Source organism: Hevea brasiliensis, chromosome 18 (assembly GCF_030052815.1).
Source record: "Hevea brasiliensis isolate MT/VB/25A 57/8 chromosome 18, ASM3005281v1, whole genome shotgun sequence".
Lineage (NCBI taxonomy): Eukaryota > Viridiplantae > Streptophyta > Magnoliopsida > Malpighiales > Euphorbiaceae > Hevea > Hevea brasiliensis.
Genome location: NC_079510.1, coordinates 40,867,134 through 40,889,248, shown reverse-complemented (window position 1 = coordinate 40,889,248; position 22,115 = coordinate 40,867,134). Strand labels below are relative to the sequence as shown.

General features: G+C 29.0%; 1 protein-coding gene and 1 pseudogene across 1 annotated transcript; one reads left to right on the top strand and one right to left on the bottom strand.

Moving 5' to 3' along the window:
- Positions 1–10,187: 10,187 nt before the first annotated feature.
- LOC110637447 (xanthotoxin 5-hydroxylase CYP82C4-like) lies at positions 10,188–12,696 on the top strand (annotated as a pseudogene).
- A 12-nt stretch (positions 12,697–12,708) lies between these two features.
- On the bottom strand, positions 12,709–14,155 carry LOC110637448 (uncharacterized). Its single transcript, XM_021787554.2, has one exon. The coding sequence runs from the start codon at positions 13,939–13,941 to the stop codon at positions 13,054–13,056; it is 888 nt and encodes a 295-aa protein (XP_021643246.2). The 5' UTR covers positions 13,942–14,155; the 3' UTR covers positions 12,709–13,053.
- Positions 14,156–22,115: the final 7,960 nt, after the last annotated feature.

The window sequence follows — 22,115 nt, the reverse complement described above, 5'->3', positions numbered from 1 at the left end:
AATTTCGCATATTTAATTATTTTATTTGTTTTTATTTTATATTGACACCACTAAGCTGTATTGCTTAGCGCGTTGCTTTTTGCCACGCATAAGTATCGGAGACATAGAGCGTGAACCCAGCAGACCTCAGACTGAGTGAGAGTCAGATCTGCATTGTGTACAGTGTCACTACTTCTGCAGTGCATTTTGGTAGGATCCACTGGGCTTGTTAGTAGTTTTTGTATTTTGTAGTTAAGTATTCATTTTGTATTGTAAATGATGAACTTTTGTAATTATTGTAATTTATGTAAATAAATTGTAAATGAATATTTTGTTTATATATGAGTAGCAGTTTATTTATTCATGATGAATGAAAATTTGTAAGATTGCGATTTTGATATGAAGTATTGGAATAAAATGTGATAAAGAATTTTCATTATTTGAATTTTATTATTGAGACTTTTAACAAGTGGAAAACGTCAAAATTATTAATACATTAGGGGAAACTCTATCAATTTCTCCGACAAAATAATTAGATCTGAATTAAATAAAATTAAATGTGATAATTTGGAAAGCAGTGAAGATAAGTTAAGGCGCTTCGGCACTAAGTGTGACTTGCCTCGCTCGGCTACACTGTAGACTGGTAAGGGGTGTCACAACTTTGATGCTTGAAATGTGATGATTGAATGTGTATATATTTTTTGAAAATTCTTGTTAAATTATTGTATGTTTGGTGTTTTAAGATTTGTCTTAATATTTATCAAAATTTTTATGTGTTAAGAGTCTTATTTACTCAAAAGAAAAACTTTTTGATGTTGCTGTGGTCTTGAAATATGGTTTTAAGAATTTCGGGCAGAGGCACTTTAGGTAGCCAAAAGTCCTTGTTTCGGTTGTCGAACCTTCAAATTCTTTTTTTTTTTTTTTGAAATCTTGCAGTAGCTAAAGCGGCAGCCGAAAGCCTTGGTTCTGGCTGCTGAACCTGAACTTTTTCAAACCCCCTAACTCCCTCTCTCTCTTCAACTTTTCAGCTCTCTCCCTTTGCTTTCCCTCTCTCACTCTCGAGTCTCTCCTCACTCAGTTTCTCAGTCAATTTTCCCTTGAACTCATTATTTTCAATCCTTCCTAAGCTAGATTTTACCATAATTTGCTACATTGGACCTCCTTAGGGTTTTACACTCTATTTAGTTGTTAATTTGTTGTGGCTCTTGAGAACTCTTTTCCAAATTTCTTTTTGAGTTTCTTCTCTTTTGAATAAGTATTCACATCTTCAATAAATCTTTATGTTATACAATGTTAATTGATTTGAGTTACCACAATATTTTTTGATTGGCTGTTGTATGTGTATATTTATACTTGTAGTCTTATGAACATTGAAATTCAATATTGAGCTTTTGCCTAATTTAAATTACTTATCCTTTTTATTGTTAGTTAGAATTCTTATTCCTATATGGTTCATACCTGTACTTGCTTTATGATGTTGCATAGATATTATGATTTGTTGTTCACATGAACAAATACTAATATTCTTTTTTGTCTGTCACTTGATCACAACACTACTTCTCAATAATTTAGATTATTCTCTTTGATTATCCTAAGAAAGTTATTTGCCAAAATTCCATTTGTTGCTTTGAATAGACTCCATGATGGTTTTACAAGTCCTATTTACATAAAATTACAGAATTTGTATTGTGGTCTTTTTGGCTCTTTGTAGGATATTCTTGAGAATAGTTGCTTAGTATGCTGCCTCTAGATTGAGCATTCACCATATATTTGTTTTTAGTGTCTCATCAATACACTTATACTTATGTTAGAATTCAAATCAAATAAGTTATGCCTTATCTTGGAAATACACCTTATAAGTTTGCCATTATATGAAGTGTTCTTGTAATCTTCATATATTGCTATGTGTTTTTATATCTTCACAATTGGTTTTATAATTGCTAAGGTTATATATATATATATATATATATATATATTTAAATAGTTAGTTGGTTTGAAAATATCTTGCACAATCGGTCGTGTTAAATTATTTCTTAGGCATTAACATTATTTTATGCATACTATTGTGTTTTTCTCTCTAAAATTCTAATAATCTCACCAGCTAGTTTGCTACCTTAATAATGTTATGCTTATTGGATTAACCATACAGTTTGATATGTGTTGACTCTCTTATTACTAAAATAATTTTTTAATGATGCTAAGCTTAAGCGCTCGATCTTATAATAATTGGCGTTGTTGTCAGGGAGATATGTAGATAGTGTATTTTGATAATGCCAGAAGGGAGAGATGTGTAGATAGTGGATGTGACACATATTATTGATATAGAATCTGAATAGAAATACCTTTATACATGTCTTTTGTATATTTATATGATGCTTTTTAGTATATTTATGAGACATATTCTGATTTATTGGATTGTAATTTAACCTTTGCATCATCATTCATCTAGGATTCATTGAGTTAAAGCCTCTCTTACTGTAACACCCCTATTTGTATAGCCTGGTATATTTCACTGTTCCGGTGACCGGTGTCGGTCCGGACAATTAAGGGGATTAGAACCACACTTAAGACAACTAAAAAAGCCATAAATACAAATAATTAGTAATTGCCAATTAGTTAAGTATAAATAAGAAAAACAGAATATAAGAAGTTAAACGAGCCGAGAGTCATAGCGATGGGTGACCTTCTCGGGAACGACTGCGAAGTCGATTTAAACTCAAATTTCGAACCGTAAAATGTGACTCCGCGGTCCTTAGGACCATTACGAACACAGTGGAAAAGAGAAAATCACGGAAAAAAGGTTGTTAAGTCAGTCAAATAATTAGGTCAGGGAGCCGAAAGAAATATTGAATTATTTACAAACTGGGATGAACCGACGAGGGGCGATTTGGTCAATTGACCCCGAGAGCTGACTCCTGACCAAACTGTCAAATAAAATCGGAGAAAAGAAAATTTCGGAATCGAGAATTAAATTAAAGAACAAATAAAAAAAAGAAAAAGAAAAAGTGTAGAGAGATGACATCATGCATGACATCATGCATGATGTCATAAAAGTAATAATTAATAAATTAAATTAAATGGGATTTTGGGGTCTTCCATAAGACAAAATAAATAAAGAAAGGAAAAGAAAAAAAAATAAATTTCATTATCTTCTTCCCTAGTTGCCGCCTCTCTCTCCCAAGCTCTCTCTCAAACTTTTCCTCCATGAAAGCTTATTTTTAAGCTTCCTAAATATTAATTCCACCATAAATCCTTTGATTTTCTTGAAGAAAAATTATAAACAAATCTTGGAAGGAAGATTAGAAGGAGAAGAATTGAAGAAAATTGAGAGGAAGTGAAGATCAAAGACTTCATTTAAGGTTAGTAATGTAAACTTCAAATTTTTAGTTTAATTAGTGTATGTATGGCATCCAGAACTTGTAAATAAACTTAAAATAAATAAAAAAATATGTGGGGAGGACCAAACTGAAATTTTGGCCAGCTTGAAGGGGAGTATGATTTGCATGGTTTGATGGATTTGAATGAGTATATAAACCCCAATTAGCTTAGTGATTATAGTTAAAAGCATTAAATGTGGTTAAATACAATAATTTAGTAAGTTAGGGTTTTGGGACTTAGGGTTTATGAACCAAAAATGTGAGAAATGAGTAAATGGTGTCTTTGACCTATTGTGAAGTGAAAAATGGTCATTTGTGACCAAATGAGTTGTGTTGGAATGGTTGGAATTAAAGCTAAATTCGGAGGGAGTGTGGTCATGCTGCTGGTAGCATGACCAAGTCAGCTTTGAAGGACCAAAAATGAAATTTTACAAGTCCAATTGATATGGGACCAATTGGGGATGAAAATAAACATAAAATGACACAATTTTCATTTAGGAACCATGCCCAAAAAGTGACCAAAACCTAGTGAACAAATTGACCAAAGTTGGAAAAGTGCAGGCTGCCCTGTACAAACTGACCAAATGAACAGTATTTGTTCATTTGGTCATAACTCGAGCTAGGCAGATCCAAATGACCTGAAATTTTACCAGTGGTTAGGTGAGATATAGACCTAAAACTTTCATGAAGAACACAAACCAAAATTCTGCCAGAAACCAAGTCATTTGGCCACCCCAATTTGGTGACCCAAAACTGTCAGCACCAAAAATGCCCAGAAAATCTGGGTTGTTTCCAATTCGGCAGCCATGGTTCAAATAGCCATAACTTGAGCTACAAAACTCCGATTGGGGTCATTCAAAAATGAGAATAAACTTAAGACAATAAGGAACATTTTCTATGAATGAAGTTTTGCCAAATTCCAACAGTAAAATTATCAATGTAACAGTGCAACTAGGGACACCAAAACTGAAAATTTGACAATTTTGCCTAAAGGACTTAAGCTTTGAGAAAATGACCAAAACCAATAAATTTAATGACCAAAATGTGGTATGTGGGTGAAGTTGGAGTTCCCATACCTATTAAGCCTTAGAAAGTCAACAATTTGACTTGAATAGTATAGTGAATAATAACCCGAAATACAAAAACTTCGAGAACGTCGAATTTAGCACGTGAGAGCTAGGTAAAAGTGAAGTTAAATTTATTTTTGGATTTATGGTAAGTTATGGTACTGAAACACTATGAAACTGTGTGTTTCAGCTGAAAAAGACTTGGAAACTCGGAGAGACTGAGTCAAGGCCTAGAGGCGACTCACGTCAGGTCTGTGCATAATAATTCTTGTTTAAATATTTTATTCTCGAAAATTTGACTTTTGTGATTAATTATGTATTGTGTTACCATTTTATGATCGCAAATATGACTTTGGAAATTGATCAAATTTCTCACAAATTATTTGAATAAATTGTTTTGAATTGATTTTGTATTCACACTTAGCCTGACAGTATCACATTATTCGTCCTCCATTTATGTGGTTGAGATCGTTTATTTTCCTCCCTCTCTGGCTTGCCAGTTGAGGTCGAGATCGGATGAGTACTCATTAGCTAGCTAGCCACCTCCCTCATTGATTTCGATTAATGGGGTTGTAGATTGCTTTGTCGTGGTGTACAACACGGCATTAATCGGAAATTTTGTGTCATGGCTTAAGTTGAGTATGATTTTGGCAACACTGTGTTTATTAAATTATTTGACTAAATTGTGTTATTCTGAGTTTTGATAATTATGAAATGTGATTGAGAAATATTTAAATTGTGTTTTGGTAATGAATGATTTATGTATCGTATTTTAAATTTTTATTGTGCACCACTGAGTATTTTTATACTCAGCGATAGCTTATTTTGCTGTCGCAGATAAGAGTAAGGAGAAAGCAGCAGAGTGAGCTGCTATTGAATTGAGGACTACACCGGTCTTTTTGTACGGGTATTATTTTATACTCTCATAGTTAATTTTGATGTAAATATAGAAATATTGTATGTATCAATATAAAGTTGAGCAGTTATAAAATAAATTGTAATAATATTATTTTTGAATTTTCTTCTGTAAATTAATATTTGTACTTTTGAATTTCATACTTTATGCTTTGTGAATGAAGTTATTAAATATTTTGAGACGATAAATTTTGATTTGGATTGTGGAATTATTTTGAAGTGAATTGAATTGAATTGATTTGAGATTTATTGGAGGTTGGGAGTTGAGAAAATTATTGGAAGTGTTTTTTTTTAGGTATTTGAAGAACTGTTTTCTCCAAATACAAATGGAACTCTGTCAAAATTTTTATAAAATTTGCGGCAAAATTAAAATGGACAAAAATTTTTACTAGTATTTAAACTTTGAATAAATGATTTTTAATTCCTCCAAAAATGCTCACCACTTCCAGAATGTAAGAAAATTGTTTTAAAATCCCTTGTAGTGTACTTAATGAATTATCGGTAGGTGAAGTTCGGTAGTTCATTAGGTATTCTACGGGATCATGTCATGCCTTACAGAGGGGTGAGGTGTGACACTTACGTACTCTCCAAATTCTAGTTATTAAAGCATAAATTATTTTTGAAAGGGGGAGTACATTAAGAGGGAGAATTTTTGAAAAACACACACTTCACTTATGATTAATTTTTCTCATCTACTAATTATTTGTCATCATCAAAAAGGGGGAGATTATTGGACCTAGGGGTCTTAATCCATGTTTTGATGATAATAAACAATTAGTAGATGAGGAAAATTAATCATAAGTGAAGTGTGTGTTTTTTAAAAATTCTCCCCCTTAATGTACTCCCCCTTTCAAAAATAATTTATGCTTTAATAACCAGAATTTGGAGAGTATATAAGAAAGGTTTTGACTCAATGAATCCTAGATGATCGATGATGCGAAGGTTAAATTACAATCCAATAGATTAGAATATGTCTCATAAATATACCAAAAAGTATCATATAAATATACAAAAGACATGTATAAAGGTATTTGTATTCAGATTCTATATCAATAATATGTGTCACATCCACTTTCTATAAATTGGTATCTTGCTACTAATCAACCTTGGAAGTGTTTGTACTAAGATTGTAGGTCCCAAGTTCAAATTTGAGAAATTACTTCAAATCAAGATTGAAAAAGAGCAAGAAATTTAAGCAAAGATCAAGGAGATACTACAATGTAATTTTTTTTTTTTTTATCTTATGGATCTCAACTGGTTAGTTATGGTGGCTCAAGTCGAAGTGTCTTTAAATTTCTTAATGTCTCTATTTTTAATTTTTCTTGACCAAGGGAAGTAAAATGAAATTTTCACTTTTGAGAAATGCAAATTTATTTTTGAAAGTATTTTCATTGATTAGCTTTCTAATGATTTAAACGGATCAAAAATCTGAGTTCAAGTCAAAAAGTTATGAGTTTGTAAATCTCTAAACTTTTTATTATCTCTATTTTTAACTTTTTCTTGACCAAGGAGAGTAAAATAAAATTTTCACTTTTGAGAAATGCAAAATTTGTTTTTAAAAGTATTTTTATTGAAAATTTTATCAAATTTGCTTTCCAATAGTTCAAACGGATCAAAAATCCGAGTTCAAGTAAAAAAAATTATGAGTTTGTGAATCTCTAAATTTTTTAGTATTTCTATTTTTAACTTTTCTTGACCAAGGAGGAGTAAAGTGAAATTTTCACTTTTGGGAAATACAAATTTGTTTTTGAAAGTATTTTCATTGAAAAATTTATCAAATTAGCTTTCCAACTGTTCAAACGGATCGAAAATCTGAGCTCGGGTCAAAAAGTTATGAGTTTTTGAAGTCTAAGTGCCCTTTTGTCCAGAGAGTACTTTGGCAGCTGAAAGTGGGAACTTTGGCAACCGAAGTTTACTTCTTAAATGATGGTTTTTGAGTATTTAAACCTTTTTTATCCAGAGAGCATTTTGATAGCCGAAAGTGAAAACTTCGATAGCTGAAGTTCACTTTTTTAATGGTGTTTTTTGGAGCTCCAACTTTCGGCAGCCAAAGTAAAGAACTTCAGTAGCTGAACTTGGGTTTCTGAAACTCGATAAAATAGAGTTTTGGCTTGTTGAATGGCTATATTTGCATTTAATGCACCCCTAACGATCATTTTCTTGCTAAAACTATAAATAGAGGCTATTTATGACTAGAGAAAAAAAAACAATAATTATTTCTTAAGAATTTATTATGTTCAAAAGATTTTTTCTTCTTCTCTCTCTCTAGAACTTGAGCTACCATAATTGATTATTGAGAGCTTAATATTTTGAGCCGTAATTTCTTTATTCTGAGAGTTTATTCAAGGTTATTACGAATATTCATTATAACTTGAGTGTGATAGAGCATTAAATTGCTCTGGAGTATAAAGAGATTTATAAAAGAGCAAGGGGTTTGCTATTATGGTGTTTGTAAGGGGTTTATTCTTCACCAAATAAGAATTTTAGTGAAGTTAACTCTCAAGGAGGGTCTTGAGGAGAGAATGTAAGTTTGGGATAGCCGAACCTTTATAAAATTCCTTATGTTCTTTCTTTCCTTCATTTTATTTGTACTCTTCACTCAAAATTTCTCTTAGCCTCTAAATTTTTTAATTAATACCCAATTCACCCCTCTCCTCTTGGGTTGCTATAGGGGATAACAGAAGTGAACAAATATATCTACAATGAAAGTTAATTTCCCAGCACACCCATTTTGTTTTAGAGTGGAGAATAGGAAATCTGGGATTAGAAGACTAGAAGGAAAATAATTTCATGCATAAGGATTTGAGCTGTTAGCGAAATCACATTATTCGAGTAAGGGAAAGAGAAGTATTTGCACTTGATTTTAAGAAGAACCAGAAGCCTTTGAATTATTGGAGTTGATAGGTATCGTTATATATTTGTGCGGCCTTATTTAATCCAAAGTGAAAGGCCTTTTTCTAAAAGGAGGCAATTAAAAAAAAAAAAAAAAGCTAAAAGGGGTTGACTTAAAAAGTATTTACCAAAAGGGGTGTTTTGAATGACGTGGAGGATAGATAGAGTTGGTCGCTAATATGGTTGACATCCAACAAATACAAATTATTTAAAAAAAAGGAAAATTGATGAAAAGTAGCTGGATGCTATTTAAAATTGCGTCTGGTTATTAAATACTACTCTAAGAAGCGTCCAACTATTTTTTGGTCTTTAAAAATATGAATTAATTACTTTAAAGTCCTTAAAAAAAATTTTATAATTATAAAATCATCCATATATTTTACAAAATAACCCGCAATATTATAACAATTTACAAATAAGCTCTTATATTTTTGTAATTAAAAAATTTAAAAATACAAATATTATTTATATGGTAAACAACATTAATATTTATTTAGCAAATTAATAAAATTAGTATAGTGAATGAATTATATTAAACATTTAATAAATATTTGAAAAATGGTATTATTTAATATTATTAATTTAATGGAATATTAAAATATAATAAATATTATTAATATGAATTAACAAAAAAGATATGAATAAATAATTGTTGAAATAAATTGATTCAAAATAAATAAAATAATAAAAGTAATGTGAAGTAATATATAAATATTTTAGCAAAAATACATTTAATTAGTAAGAATATAAAGAATAAAATTAACATGATAAATTAAAAAAAAATAATCAAGTACCACAGCTCAGTTTTGTTACAAAACACTGTTTCACTTACTGTGTTAGTGAAGTTTTGTATGATATTGTGAGTATGTTCAAATTATTTATCTAATTTTTTTATATTTTTATTTAAAATTTTTGATAAATGCTTTTTTATGTTAATCGTGGCACTTTTATTTATTTAAAAAAAATAATTAAATCTTAATATATATAAGATAATTAATGCAAATATTTATTTATTTTGTTTATATTTTATTATCTAATTATCATTTTTTTCTCCCATATAATATTTTGATTAATAATCATTAAAAGCTATTTATTATAAATGAATTATCAAAATTTTATATTATTAAATATTGAAACTATATTTAAAATATTTATACATTACTTTTCATATTTTATTTATTTGGATTTTTAATTTCATATTTCACAAATATTAATTTAATATTTATAAATTATTTTATTTATTTTTAATTAATTCATTTGAACAATCATTTATTCATATGTTCTTTATTAATTCATATTAATAATATTTATCATAATTTAATATTTTATTAAATAAATAAATACTAAATAAATATTTATAAAATAATTAATATAATTCATTCACTTTACTAATTTTATTAATTTACTAAATAAATATTAATGCTCTTTTACATATAAATAATATTTGTATTTTTAAATTTTTATATTATAGAGTTAGTAATTTTATGTATAATTTTTAAATTTTTTAATTACAAAAATATAAAATTTGTTTATAAATAATTTTAATATTTAGAGTTATATTATAAAAGATATAGATGATTTTATAATTAAAATTTTTTTAAAGGCTTTATAGTAATTTATTAATATTTTTGAAAATTAAAAAATAATTAAATATTTCTTAGAATAATATTTAATAACATAATTTTAAATAACACATAATTATTTTTCAATAATTATCCTTTTTTCTTAATTTTTTAGTTATTAAACACTAACCACACTAGCGATGAATTCTTTTTTTTCTCCACATCAATCAAAACACTTCCTTTCAATGAATACTTTCCAAGTAATCGCTTTTAATATATTTTTTTTTAATTTTTTTTGGGTTACGTCCTTTTTGAGAAAAGCCCAAAAGCGGATCAATCATTGTACGGCCAAGACTGTTGAACATATCCTTGCATTGAAAAATAGAGTAACTTCACTCACAATTCTGGCCGGTCCCTGTCACGTAAGCGCACTGCAGATATTTTGTATCCAGCTAACTGTAATGACTCTGAAAATACCCACCCTTCTCAAAATCTGACAAGTAACTTTACTTCGATTTCTTTGGTGGGGTAGCAGCCATGAAATTCTTTTTTCTTCTACAAGAAATCGCTTTGTATACCCTTCTTCTTGCTATAATCCCTCTCTTCCTGGCCATAAATTATGTCAAAAAGAAGAAAAATGGCAAGACACCGCCGCCTCAGCCACCGGGATCTTGGCCTATTATTGGTCACCTCCATCTTCTTGGTGGAGCGAACCAGCTACTGCACTGAACTCTTGGGTCCATGGCCGATGAGCTTGGGCCAATCTTCTCTATACGTCTTGGAATTCATCGAGCAGTTGTAGTGAGCAACTGGAAAGTAGCAAAGGAATGTTTCACAACAAATGACAAGGTCTTTCTTGCACGTCCAAAATCCTTAGCAGTGAAAATCATGGGCTATGATCATGCTATGCTCGGCTTTGCACCGTATGGGCAATACTGGCGTGATATGAGGAAGCTAGCCGTGGTTGAACTCCTCTCGAACCGCCGGCTTCAGTTGCTCAGGCATGTCAGGGACACAGAAACTAACTTCTTTATCAAAACCTTATATCAGGAATCAGTAAAGAATGGTGGACGTGCTGTAGTGGAAATGAAGGAAAGATTTGAGGACTTAGCTGTGAACATAATAGCGAAAAAGGTTTCTGGGAAGCGATACTCTGGTGGTAGTAATGGAATCAAAGATAAGGAGTCAAGGCAATTCTGTAAGGCTTTAAAGGATTTCTTCTATCTAACTGGGTTGTTCTTGGCTTCTGACACCGTTCCATTTCTTGGTTGGTTGGATTTGGTAAAGGGATATGTTGGTGATATGAAGAGGACAGCAAAGGAGATGGATGAAGTGTTAGGGAGGTGGGTAAAGAAGCATAGAGAACAGAGGCTCAAAGGAGGCATCAAGGAGGAGGAGCAAGATTTCATCCATGTCATGCTTTCTGTCATGGATGATGGCAAGATATCTGCTAATGAAATTGATAATATCATCAAGGGCACTTGCTTGGTAAGTATTGATTGTTAACTGCAAATCAATATTAAGCATAGAATGTAAATTAGCATATAGACAAACTTGTTAGGTCAAATCAAAGCATAATAAAAATTTATTTATAGATCATTAGATTAGATCTCCTACTTTTGATGGCAACCACTACTTTAATACCAGACAAAGTAAGTTGGGTAATCACTTGCGTGCGTAAATAAATTTTATGGAGTCCTTGTGTATTAGTGCTCTTTGAATGATGAGAAAGCAATATAGAAAGGAAATTTATAGTATAGTGGTTTATTTATTTATTTGGGTAAAATACAAAGTTAGTTGGATCATATGCCATTGTAACAAGTGCTGAGGAAAAGCCAATAATTAATGTGCACTTATCTTTTAAAGGCAAATTTTCATGATATAATTGCTATCCATGGTGATAGATGTCGTTTTTCAGTTTTCATCAAGAAGATTGAGTGTACATGATAAAATCTTCAAGTATGAAAATGGTTTCTATAATTGATTTTCACATAATTTAACTTGAAGATTTCAATAATTGATTTAGACTTCAAAGTGAATGCCTAATTGATAAGTTAAAAAAAGTTTATAATATATGGTTTGTATTGCAGAGTCTTATTTTGGGTGGCAATGATACCACTGTGATCACTCTTACATGGGCACTATCTTTGCTACTAAACAACCGCATTGTTCTTAAAAAGGCTCAAGATGAGCTTGACATCCAAGTAGGAAAGCACCAACGAGTGGAGGAGTCACATGTAAAGAACCTGGTATACTTGCAAGCTATTGTCAAGGAAACATTGAGATTATACCCTGCCACTCCACTCTCAGTACAAAGGGAAGCCATGGAGGATTGCATGATAGCCGGCTTCCACATCCCGGCAGGCACACGACTTTTCGTTAACCTGTGGAAGTTACACCGTGACCCTAGCATTTGAACTAACCCTTTGGAATTTCAGCCTGAGAGGTTCCTGAATGAGCATGTTAGTTTGGATTTCAGGGGTCAGGATTTTGAATACTTACCATTTGGATCTGGTAGAAGAATGTGTCCAGGAGTGTCATTCGCACTCCAGGTTCTGATCCTGACACTGGCTCGACTGCTTCATGGGTTTGAATTGCGGACTGTGTCTGATAGTCCAGTTGATATGAGTGAGAGTCCTGGATTGACAAACCTTAAAGCAACACCTTTGGAGGTTGCCTTCAGCCCCAAGATTACCTTCCATGCTCTATGAATGTTAAGTAGCATTGGAAACTAGATTAGAGTATTGTAGAGGCATATAGAGCATAGACGCTTCACTGGTACAATCCTCTTCAATGTGCAAGACACATCATCTTATAGCATGAAAGCATCTGCATTATAAAACCTTCGCTCTTCAGCAGACATGAACAAAGAATCAATAATAAATATATTCTCATTCCAATTAATGTTCAACTGCATTACACATCATAAATTGTTTCTATTTTCAACCAGATATAATTTTGCATCATAAGAGCAACAGAACTACAAGCTTCATAGTCTAGTGAGGAGTACAGAGGCGGAATCTCAGCCTGGCCTTATTTGCTTTTCTAAAAGGTAGAAGACATCAACTTTCACATAAAGAAGTTGGCCCAGAAGGCATCTACATTTGGTAAGAGACGCCCCACAATTATAATTCATCTCTTGCTTTGGGGGGGGGCTTAATAGGAGATATTTGACAATCACTGATCACGAGTTTAAAATCTACACTAATGGAGGCGTTAACAATGGGCATAAAAATGCCGCATTCTGCATGGTACAATATCTCAAGGACGAGCTTGCTTGAAGCCTTCCATGGCTATAGGGACATCTGTACCTCTAATGCAGAGTTGCTCATACTCGGTTGACTGGCCCCTTGGGTTGCACCTTCCAGCTAATTTCAGGCAAACACACCCAGTGAACAACAGAATTCCAGAAAGCGTCCAACTGAATTGCAAATTGGCCAGTGCCCTAGCCCTCAAGTCTGCATCAATAGATCCACAAGTGACTGCTCCATGCATGTCATGAGTGCTGGCCTCAGCAAACCGCGCAACACAACCCTCAGGCATAAATTCAGGAACCCATAGCACAAACCCCATGATCATAAACCAACACCCTTGGAATACAACAGAAATTGAAAGAACAAGAGCTGCAGGAAAACTGCATGGAAAACTAGTTGCAGCTAAGGCTGACACAAGAGACACAAACACTACAAGCTGCAAGAGCCAATGATAATGACCTTCAAGTCCAACATGGTCAGTTGAGTGGAAATGGAGTAGGAAGAGTTCTTGACCAAAAACAGAGGCTGCAAGTATTCCAATGACCCCAGAAAGGATTTCAGATGATTGTGTTATCTCTGCAGAAAGTGTGAAGCCTGCAAATATGGCAAGATGGAGGAACATGGTTGCATGTTCAAAGTTGTCAAGCTTGAAAGCAAAGTGGAGGAAAGGGAAGTCTAAAAGTTGCATGAAAATTGCGAGGACAGAGAAAAACAGAATGAAGATAAGCTCCAAATGTTTGAGTCGTGAAAGAGGGCCGTAAAATGGGTACCAATACTTCACAGTAAAATTAGCAGAGCCTTTGAGGCAGTAGGATCTGATAGAATTGATGGTGTGCCACAATCCAAGGAGGATTAAAGCCAAAGCAGGTAGAATATGCCCTACAAACGTTCCCATGAAAGCTTCTCTTGTCAGTCTCAATTGAGATAGCCACCCAAAGCTTTAAATACCAGAAGTAATTGCAAATAAATTATGGCAAAAATTATTTCAAGCAGTATAAATAAATTATGGCAATATATTCAAAAATTAAGTGCATGTTGCATGTGTTCCCACAAATAAAACTTCAAGAAAAGACGCAGCATGCAACAATGGGACATCACAAAGCAGCACGCTTCCCTAGTTTAAAGGAAGAGGAGACTGACTTTGTCACTTGATACTCAAAGACCATAAATATTAAAAAAGTTTCAGAAAGTAAGTTACTGATTCAACAACTTACAACCATGATTTAGCTGAAATATTAACAATATAGTCACAATAATCAATGAATATTAACTCAATTCTTCTATTGGTTGTTATTGTTACTTTTCTACTGAATCCAATAACGTAGTCCCTGCAAAGAGATGACTTTCAAGAATGTGAAGGCTACATTATTAACCTATCTGCATGTAGTGGAGAATGACCTGTCTCCAATATATCGAATGTAGCAAATAAGATACTCCCACCTGTTGAAGAAACTGAATTCTCAAAATGCTCGCACTCAATTGAACAATCATACAACAATATTAAAGTTAGTTATATTCCAGGAATATCACCTGGCTACTGTAGTGGTATATGAAAGGCGCTTTTGTGTTTTGAGTCCAACGCCACTTTGCAAAGTAAAACTTTGACAGCACCAGGAAAAGGTTGTATGAATCCTGGCAAAATCATGCAAATTAATGAAAAGCCAATAATGTTCATTAATTGGACATTTGAAGTTATTGTAAAAGAAGGAGAAATAGAAGAAGAATATGAGAGGAAAATAGCTTGATGATTCCCTCAAGCTATTGGGGATATACATACAGTTTACAAATACAATGAAAAGGAAGGATACATGATAGCAGTACACATTTAGAAGCACCATTACAATCACTGCACAATATCTCAATCTTAGGCGATCACAACGACATGAAAAAAAACATTTCATGGAGCTCACTTATTTTTCTTGAAATTTTGGATAGTATCAAAACATTCAAAGAACAAAAGAAATTCATCCATGTAAGTAGATCACTGAAGGAAAAAAAAAATCCACAACCAACCGTGTGATCCAGCTAAACCAGGGATTTTTCAGGATGGCACCCCTAGCACAAGAGAGATGCAGCTCTAGAGTTCAAAAACTCATGAGTGCATCACTGATCACTGCGAAAACAGAAACAAAGTTTTGAAGCATGTGATGTGATAGTGTTGATTCAAAGTCCAATACAGATTCCAAGGATTTAGTTTATGTATTTTTTTGAATTTCAATCCTGAAATCTAGCCACAAAAGTAAATAGATATGATATGTGTAAACATGTAAGACTAATCTTCTAAGTAAGGAGCTCCATTTCTCTCATAATTGCTTTGCTAGAAATTATGTGGCAATTTGCTCCATAAATAGACAAAATGAATTATAAGCTTTACAATATTATTCATATTGGTATTATATGCCTAAAAAGCTCACCCTTTCTCAAAATTAAACAATACATATATGAATATGTCTAAACTCGCTGTATAATGCTATTCTTATATATTTATTTTAGTATTAGTTTGAAATTTATAGTGTTTGATGTCAAAATTCAACCTTCTATATTTTGAATTATTTTTCTTGAAAGGTTCATTTAAAACAAATATTTAAATTATATTGCATAAGTAAAAATAAATGTATTTTTGATGTGTATCATTGTTGTATTTGGTTAGAGAATAAAAATTATATAAAAAGAGTAACATAAATTACCAAACTACTCCAATATAAATAAATTTTGCCCATTAATTTTGTTTATATTTTATTAATTACTTGATTCGTTAATTATTTTATTTAATACTAAATAAATAATATACTTTTTTTTCATTATAGAGATATAAAAAAGGAGTCAATCCTAAATCTTTCATATTCAATATATATGCAAGTATAATGCTTAAAATTATATCATTCTTACTATAAATAAATGAAGAAATTCAAATTTAATATTTTTATGTTCTCTATATTTTTAAAGGCAGAGAAAAATAATCTAAATTACTCTAATCGATAATTATATATTAATTTTAGATTTTATAATTATAATTCAAAACATAAGTACATGGAACATTTAAGAAACCAAGTTTTAAAGCAATTGGAATATATATATATATATATATATTTCCAAACAAATCACATTCCAACATCCAAAGAGCGCAATTATAAATTTTATAATGCCGAAGCCCATCTTCACAAAACCGACATTATTCTGAAGAACATAATCCATATTCATATGAGCAAATGAAAGCGAATCGAATCATCCAGATCTGTCCATAAAATTTCAAGCCGACTCATATTCTTCCTTTCTCTGATCAAACGATACACAGAGAAAAAGCAGAGCAAACGAATCAAAGGGCTTGGAAACGATGTCGTACAACGATGTGGAGATAGAGGACACGGAATGAAATGAGAAGCTTCAAGCATACACCTATCTGTGCCCTTCGGCGACCTATTTAAAATCACCATGGAGGATCTCCGCCTCAGCGAGGAAATCGCTTGTTGCCTTAGTTGCTCCCTCTGTATCACCGTCGTTTACAACGTATCTGATTAGCACTGCATTTGAAAGTCCAAGCCTATTTTCCTAAATAAAAATATTATTTTAAATGTCATTGAATAAAATTATTTTATTATTTTAATATTTTTATAATTAAAATTTATTAAATTTAATTTTAAATTATTTTCAATATTTTTTAATTAATATAATTAAAAATATAATTTTTTAATAATAATTTCAACAACAATATTAATCAAGTCCAATATAGACTAAACATCCTTATATATGTAATATAATTACTTATTTAAATTATTATAAAAAATTAATTAATCAATTAATATAAATCCTAATCGAATAAAATTTTAGAATACTAATAATATAAATTCTATTAATATTAGATATTTTTTAATTTATATTTGTGAAATAGAATTATATTATTAATTAAAAACTATACAAAGAATTAAAGCTTAATCGGCATAAGAATTATAGGAACATAAGAATTCTTATATTTTATAAAATTTTTTAATTAATAATATAAAAGTTTATTTAATTTGAATTTAATTATTATAATTTATCATTTTAATGTCATTAGTGGGAGAAATTGTAAATTCATAATCTTCAAAAAATCACTTTTGTTATTTGGTTAGGCAAAGGGAAAAAATTTCATTTTTATATTTATAAATAAATTATAGTAAATAAATACATTAAAACTCATAAATATAAATTAAATAAAAAGTCTCTTTTTGTCTATATAAATATATTAATTAAAAATTAAAATAAACATAAAAATAAAAAAATAAATTTACATCTATAATAATAATAATAATAATAAATTATATATATATATATATATATATATATATATATATATATGTATAATTATAAACTTGTGAATGGATAAATATATTTTTAGATTGTTTATAATATTATAAAGTTTAATAAAAAATAAAAATAATAATATCAGAATAAAAAATTACTACAAATAATTATGATAAAATTAAAAAAAATAAAAGTCATATTTCTACTTAAAAAGGAAAAAATAATAGCATTACTCCGAGAAAAAAAATATTATTTTTATTTTTTTTTTATAATCTTATTATATTACTAATAAAATTTAACATTATTTAGTATATATAAACATAAAAATTTTATAACATAATAAATTGTATATTTGTTTTGATAAAAAAATTATTATTAAGATCATATTGGCATATAAATGCATTATAATTAAAACTTTTATTTCATTTTACATACTCATTAATATCTTGTAATTTATTAAATATGAAATTTACATTACTAACAATTCTACAATTAAATATAATAAAAAAAAATTAAAAAGCTATAAAATATAATAAAAACATTAAATTGAACCTTTTATAATAAATTAAACTAGAATAATAATAATAATAATAAATCATTATGAATATTAAATAAAACTAAACCTTTTAACCTTTTCATGATTATAAATTATAAAAAATAAATAAATAATAAAGCAACAAAAGATGAATGTTACTTTTAAAAAATAACTAAAGTACAATTTAAAAAATAATTTTATTTGATTTTAATAAAAAATAATATTAACAAAAATAATTGATGACAACCATACCTAAATTTAATTTATTTATTTTCCTTTTTATCTATCTTATGATAATGATTTGATAATTTTGCTAAAAAAATATAATTATTTTATTTATTATGATTTATTAAAAATTACTATTGCAGAATCATTAAGTTTTTTAATCTTTATTTTCTTTATTGTTAAAAGCAGGATGTGCACAATTTATAAAAAATCGATACTTTAAGAATTAAACTAATTAATAAGAATTGTAATTAAAAAAAAAAATTAATATTATAAAAACTAAACCATGACATTCTAAACTTATTTTACAATTTTAATAAGGTTTTAATTTTTTTTATCAATAATTGAATTGAAAACAGTATCAAATAAAAAGAACGAAGTAAGAATAATTTTATTCATAAATTTTTCATATTTTTAGATACCTTTTATAAGTTTAATATAATTATATATTTATATGTAATTAAATATGTAATATATATAATATATTATTAACAATGAACTATAAACACTCTAATAATGTATCTTATTTCTTTAATTATTGCACGTACTTCAAAAATTAGTATATATAAAAATCCAAATTAGATGACTAACTTATAAATTGATAAAAATACACTTAATTTTTATATTATTTACAATATTATAAATTTTAATACAATTCATGTTTTAATTATTGTTTATAATAATTTAAAAATAAAAAATTAACCGGCAAATTAATTTAAAATGAAACTAAAATAAAATTTAACATGAAGTTAGGCTCTGTAATTATTTTTTACGTTGGCTAATATTTCTATATAATAATGATTTCTTCGATGCTAGAAGTGCAAGTTTATTCACACCTAAGTAACCAATAAAAAAATGTATAATTAAATTTATATATTTATTAAAAATATAAAAATACAATTTAAAATCTTATTTTTATTAATTTTTAAATTAACTATATTTTAATAAATATATTTTTCGTATATTATAAATCCTATCTGAAAATAATTTCATATAAGAAATCTTATTATATTTTTATTTTTATTTTTTATATTTTATTTACCTGAAAATGCAAAAACTATCTTAACATATATATAGAATCATGTATATTGTAGTGTTAAAAAATTAAAAGAAATTATTAATCAATATTAATAATATAAATTAAAATTTTCCACTTATTATTAATTATATCCTAAAAATAATTTTATATGTTTGACAAACCTTATTATAATTTTTAATGAAAACAATAAAAAATATTAATATTATAAAATTCTTTTACGCAATTTAATGGCAACTTCTATTTTACATACAATTCCTATAATAATTCATATAGTCCACGTTTTCCATTATAGTTCCTATTTCTCTTGCAATTTATCATGTTCATATTTCCTCATCATTGCTTCTATTTATTATTTTCTATTTCAATATTTAATTTAACTAATTTAATTTTAATTAAATAAGAATAATATAATGCATCCTTGTTTAAGATTAATATAGATGTTTAAATGTATTAAGACATAATGAAATCTTTAATATATATATATATATATATATATTCAATGCCATAAAAAATTAACTAAAAAATAGTTCATAACTTAAGAAAAAAATTATCAATACCAATTAAAATTCAAAGTGCTTTAATTTTATTTTTGTTGGCTTTTTTTCTTCTAAGGACATTTTTTTATTTATTCATAAAATATATTACTTTATTATAATATATAATATATGAAAAATATTTTTTTATCATAATTTAAAATAATATTTTATAAAAAGAGATTAAAAAAATAGAAAATCATTTAAAAAAAATCATAACTTTCATGTTTTTAAAGAAATATCAATTTTCATAAAAAGAACTAAATTTAAAAAAACATGAGTTCATAACTTTTAAAAAATTTCATCAATACTAATCGAAACTAAACATGTTTTAATTTCATTTTTATAGCTTTCTTCTGCTAAGACCATTCTTTACTTAATTATTAAAATTTATTGCTTTATTATAATGTATGAAAAATATTTTTAATGTAATCCAAAGATAAAAATTTATAAAAAGAATTAATTAAAATCATAAAATCATTTAAAAAAATTCTAACTTTCTTGTTTTAAATAAGTTATTGATTTTCGTAAAAAGAATTAGCAGAAAAAATGAGTTCATTACTTTTAAAATTTTTATCAATACCAATTAAAATTCAAAATGTTTTAATTTTAATTTAATAGCTTTTTGTTTTCTGCTAAGGCTTTTTTTTTTAATTATTAAAATTTATTATTTTATACAAATATATAAAAAAAAAACATTTTTAGTGTAATCCAAATTAAAATTTATAAAAAAGAATTAATTAAAAATTTATAAATGATTTTTTTAAAAAATCAAAACTTTTGTGTTTTAAAAAAAGTCAATTTTCATAAAAATATTGTAACTTGAACAAAGTGGTGGGAATTCAAAATAGTAAAGTAAATGAAGTTCAAAAATGAGTTTCTCGAGTCCGAAGCATAGAAGCTGGACGTAGAAGCCAATGGTATGTGGATACACATGGCATCAAAGATTAGAGAAGTAGCTAGAAAAAGTATTTGGACAGTCTAGAGGACATAGACCACCCTCAAAAGAGAGATGGTGGTGGAATGAGGAAGTACAAAAGGTAGTGAAAAGAAAGAGAGAATGGTATAAGAAATTACCTAAGTGTGATAATAATGAGGCGTATGAACAGTACAAGATAGCAAGAAAGAGGCAAAAAATGCAGTTAGTCAAATAAGAGCACATGCCTTTGAAAAGTTATATGAGAAACTTGGAACTAAAGAATGAGAGAAAGATACTTATAGATTAGCAAGGAGGAGAGAAAAGAAATGTTAAAATCTCAGTCAAGTTAGGTGCGTTAAGGATAAAGAAGGAAAAATGTTGGTGAAAGATGAGGACATTAAAGAAAGATGAAGAAATTATTTTGATGATCTCTTTAATAATAGTTAAAGTGGTAATAGCATGAATATAGACTATAAAGCAATAGAAAAGAATGTGAATTATACTAGAAAGATTAGATCTTCAGAAGTACAGGAAACACTTAAGAGAATGAAAGTGGATAAAGCCTGTGGACCAGATAAAATACTAATTGAAGTGTGGAAGTGTTTGGGAAATATGAGAGTGGCATGGTTAACTAAATTATTTAATAAGATTTTAAACTCAAAAAAAATGCCTAATGAATAGAGAAAAAGTATTTTAATACATATTTTTAAAAATAAGAGAGACATATAGAGTTACTCAAACTATAAGGGAATTAAACTCATGACCCATACTATGAAGTTGTGGGAGAGAGTTGTGGACATCGACTACGTCACGACACTTCTATCTCTCCCAATCAATTTGGCTTCATGCCCGGTCGTTCAACTATGGAAGTGATCTTTCTCATTAGAAGCTTGATGGAGAAATATAGAGATGTAAAGAAAGATTTACATATGGTTTTTATCGATTTGGAAAAAGCTTATGATAGTGTTCCAAGAGATATCTTATGGAGAGTGTTAGAACAAAAGAGGGTATCTATTAGGTACATACAAGTGTTGAAAGATATGTATGAAGGAGCAACTACTATTGTGCACACAGTGGAAGGAGACACAATAGATTTTCCAATGTCAGTTAGATTATGCCAAGGTTCAGCTATAAGCCCTTACCTTTTTACATTAGTTCTAGATGAACTGACGAAACATATACAAGAGAGTATCCCTTGATGCATGATGTTTGCGAATGATATAGTTCTGATAGATAAGATGCGAGAAGGAGTCAATAGAAAGCTAGAGCTTTGGAGAAGTATTCTAGAGTCAAATGGCTTTAAGTTAAGTAGAACGAAGACAGAATACATGCATTACAAGTTCAGTGAAAGCTGAACTGGTGATAGGAAAGAAGTTAGTTTGGGTGGAGTGGTATTGCCCCAAAGTAATCACTTTAAATGTCACGACCTAACCTATGGGCCGGACCGGCACTAGGACCTGGGCCAGCCTAAAGCCCCCGAGGCCCGTAGTAAGCCTAACTGTTCATTTACCCAATTCTAAGGCCCATTTGGGCCCAA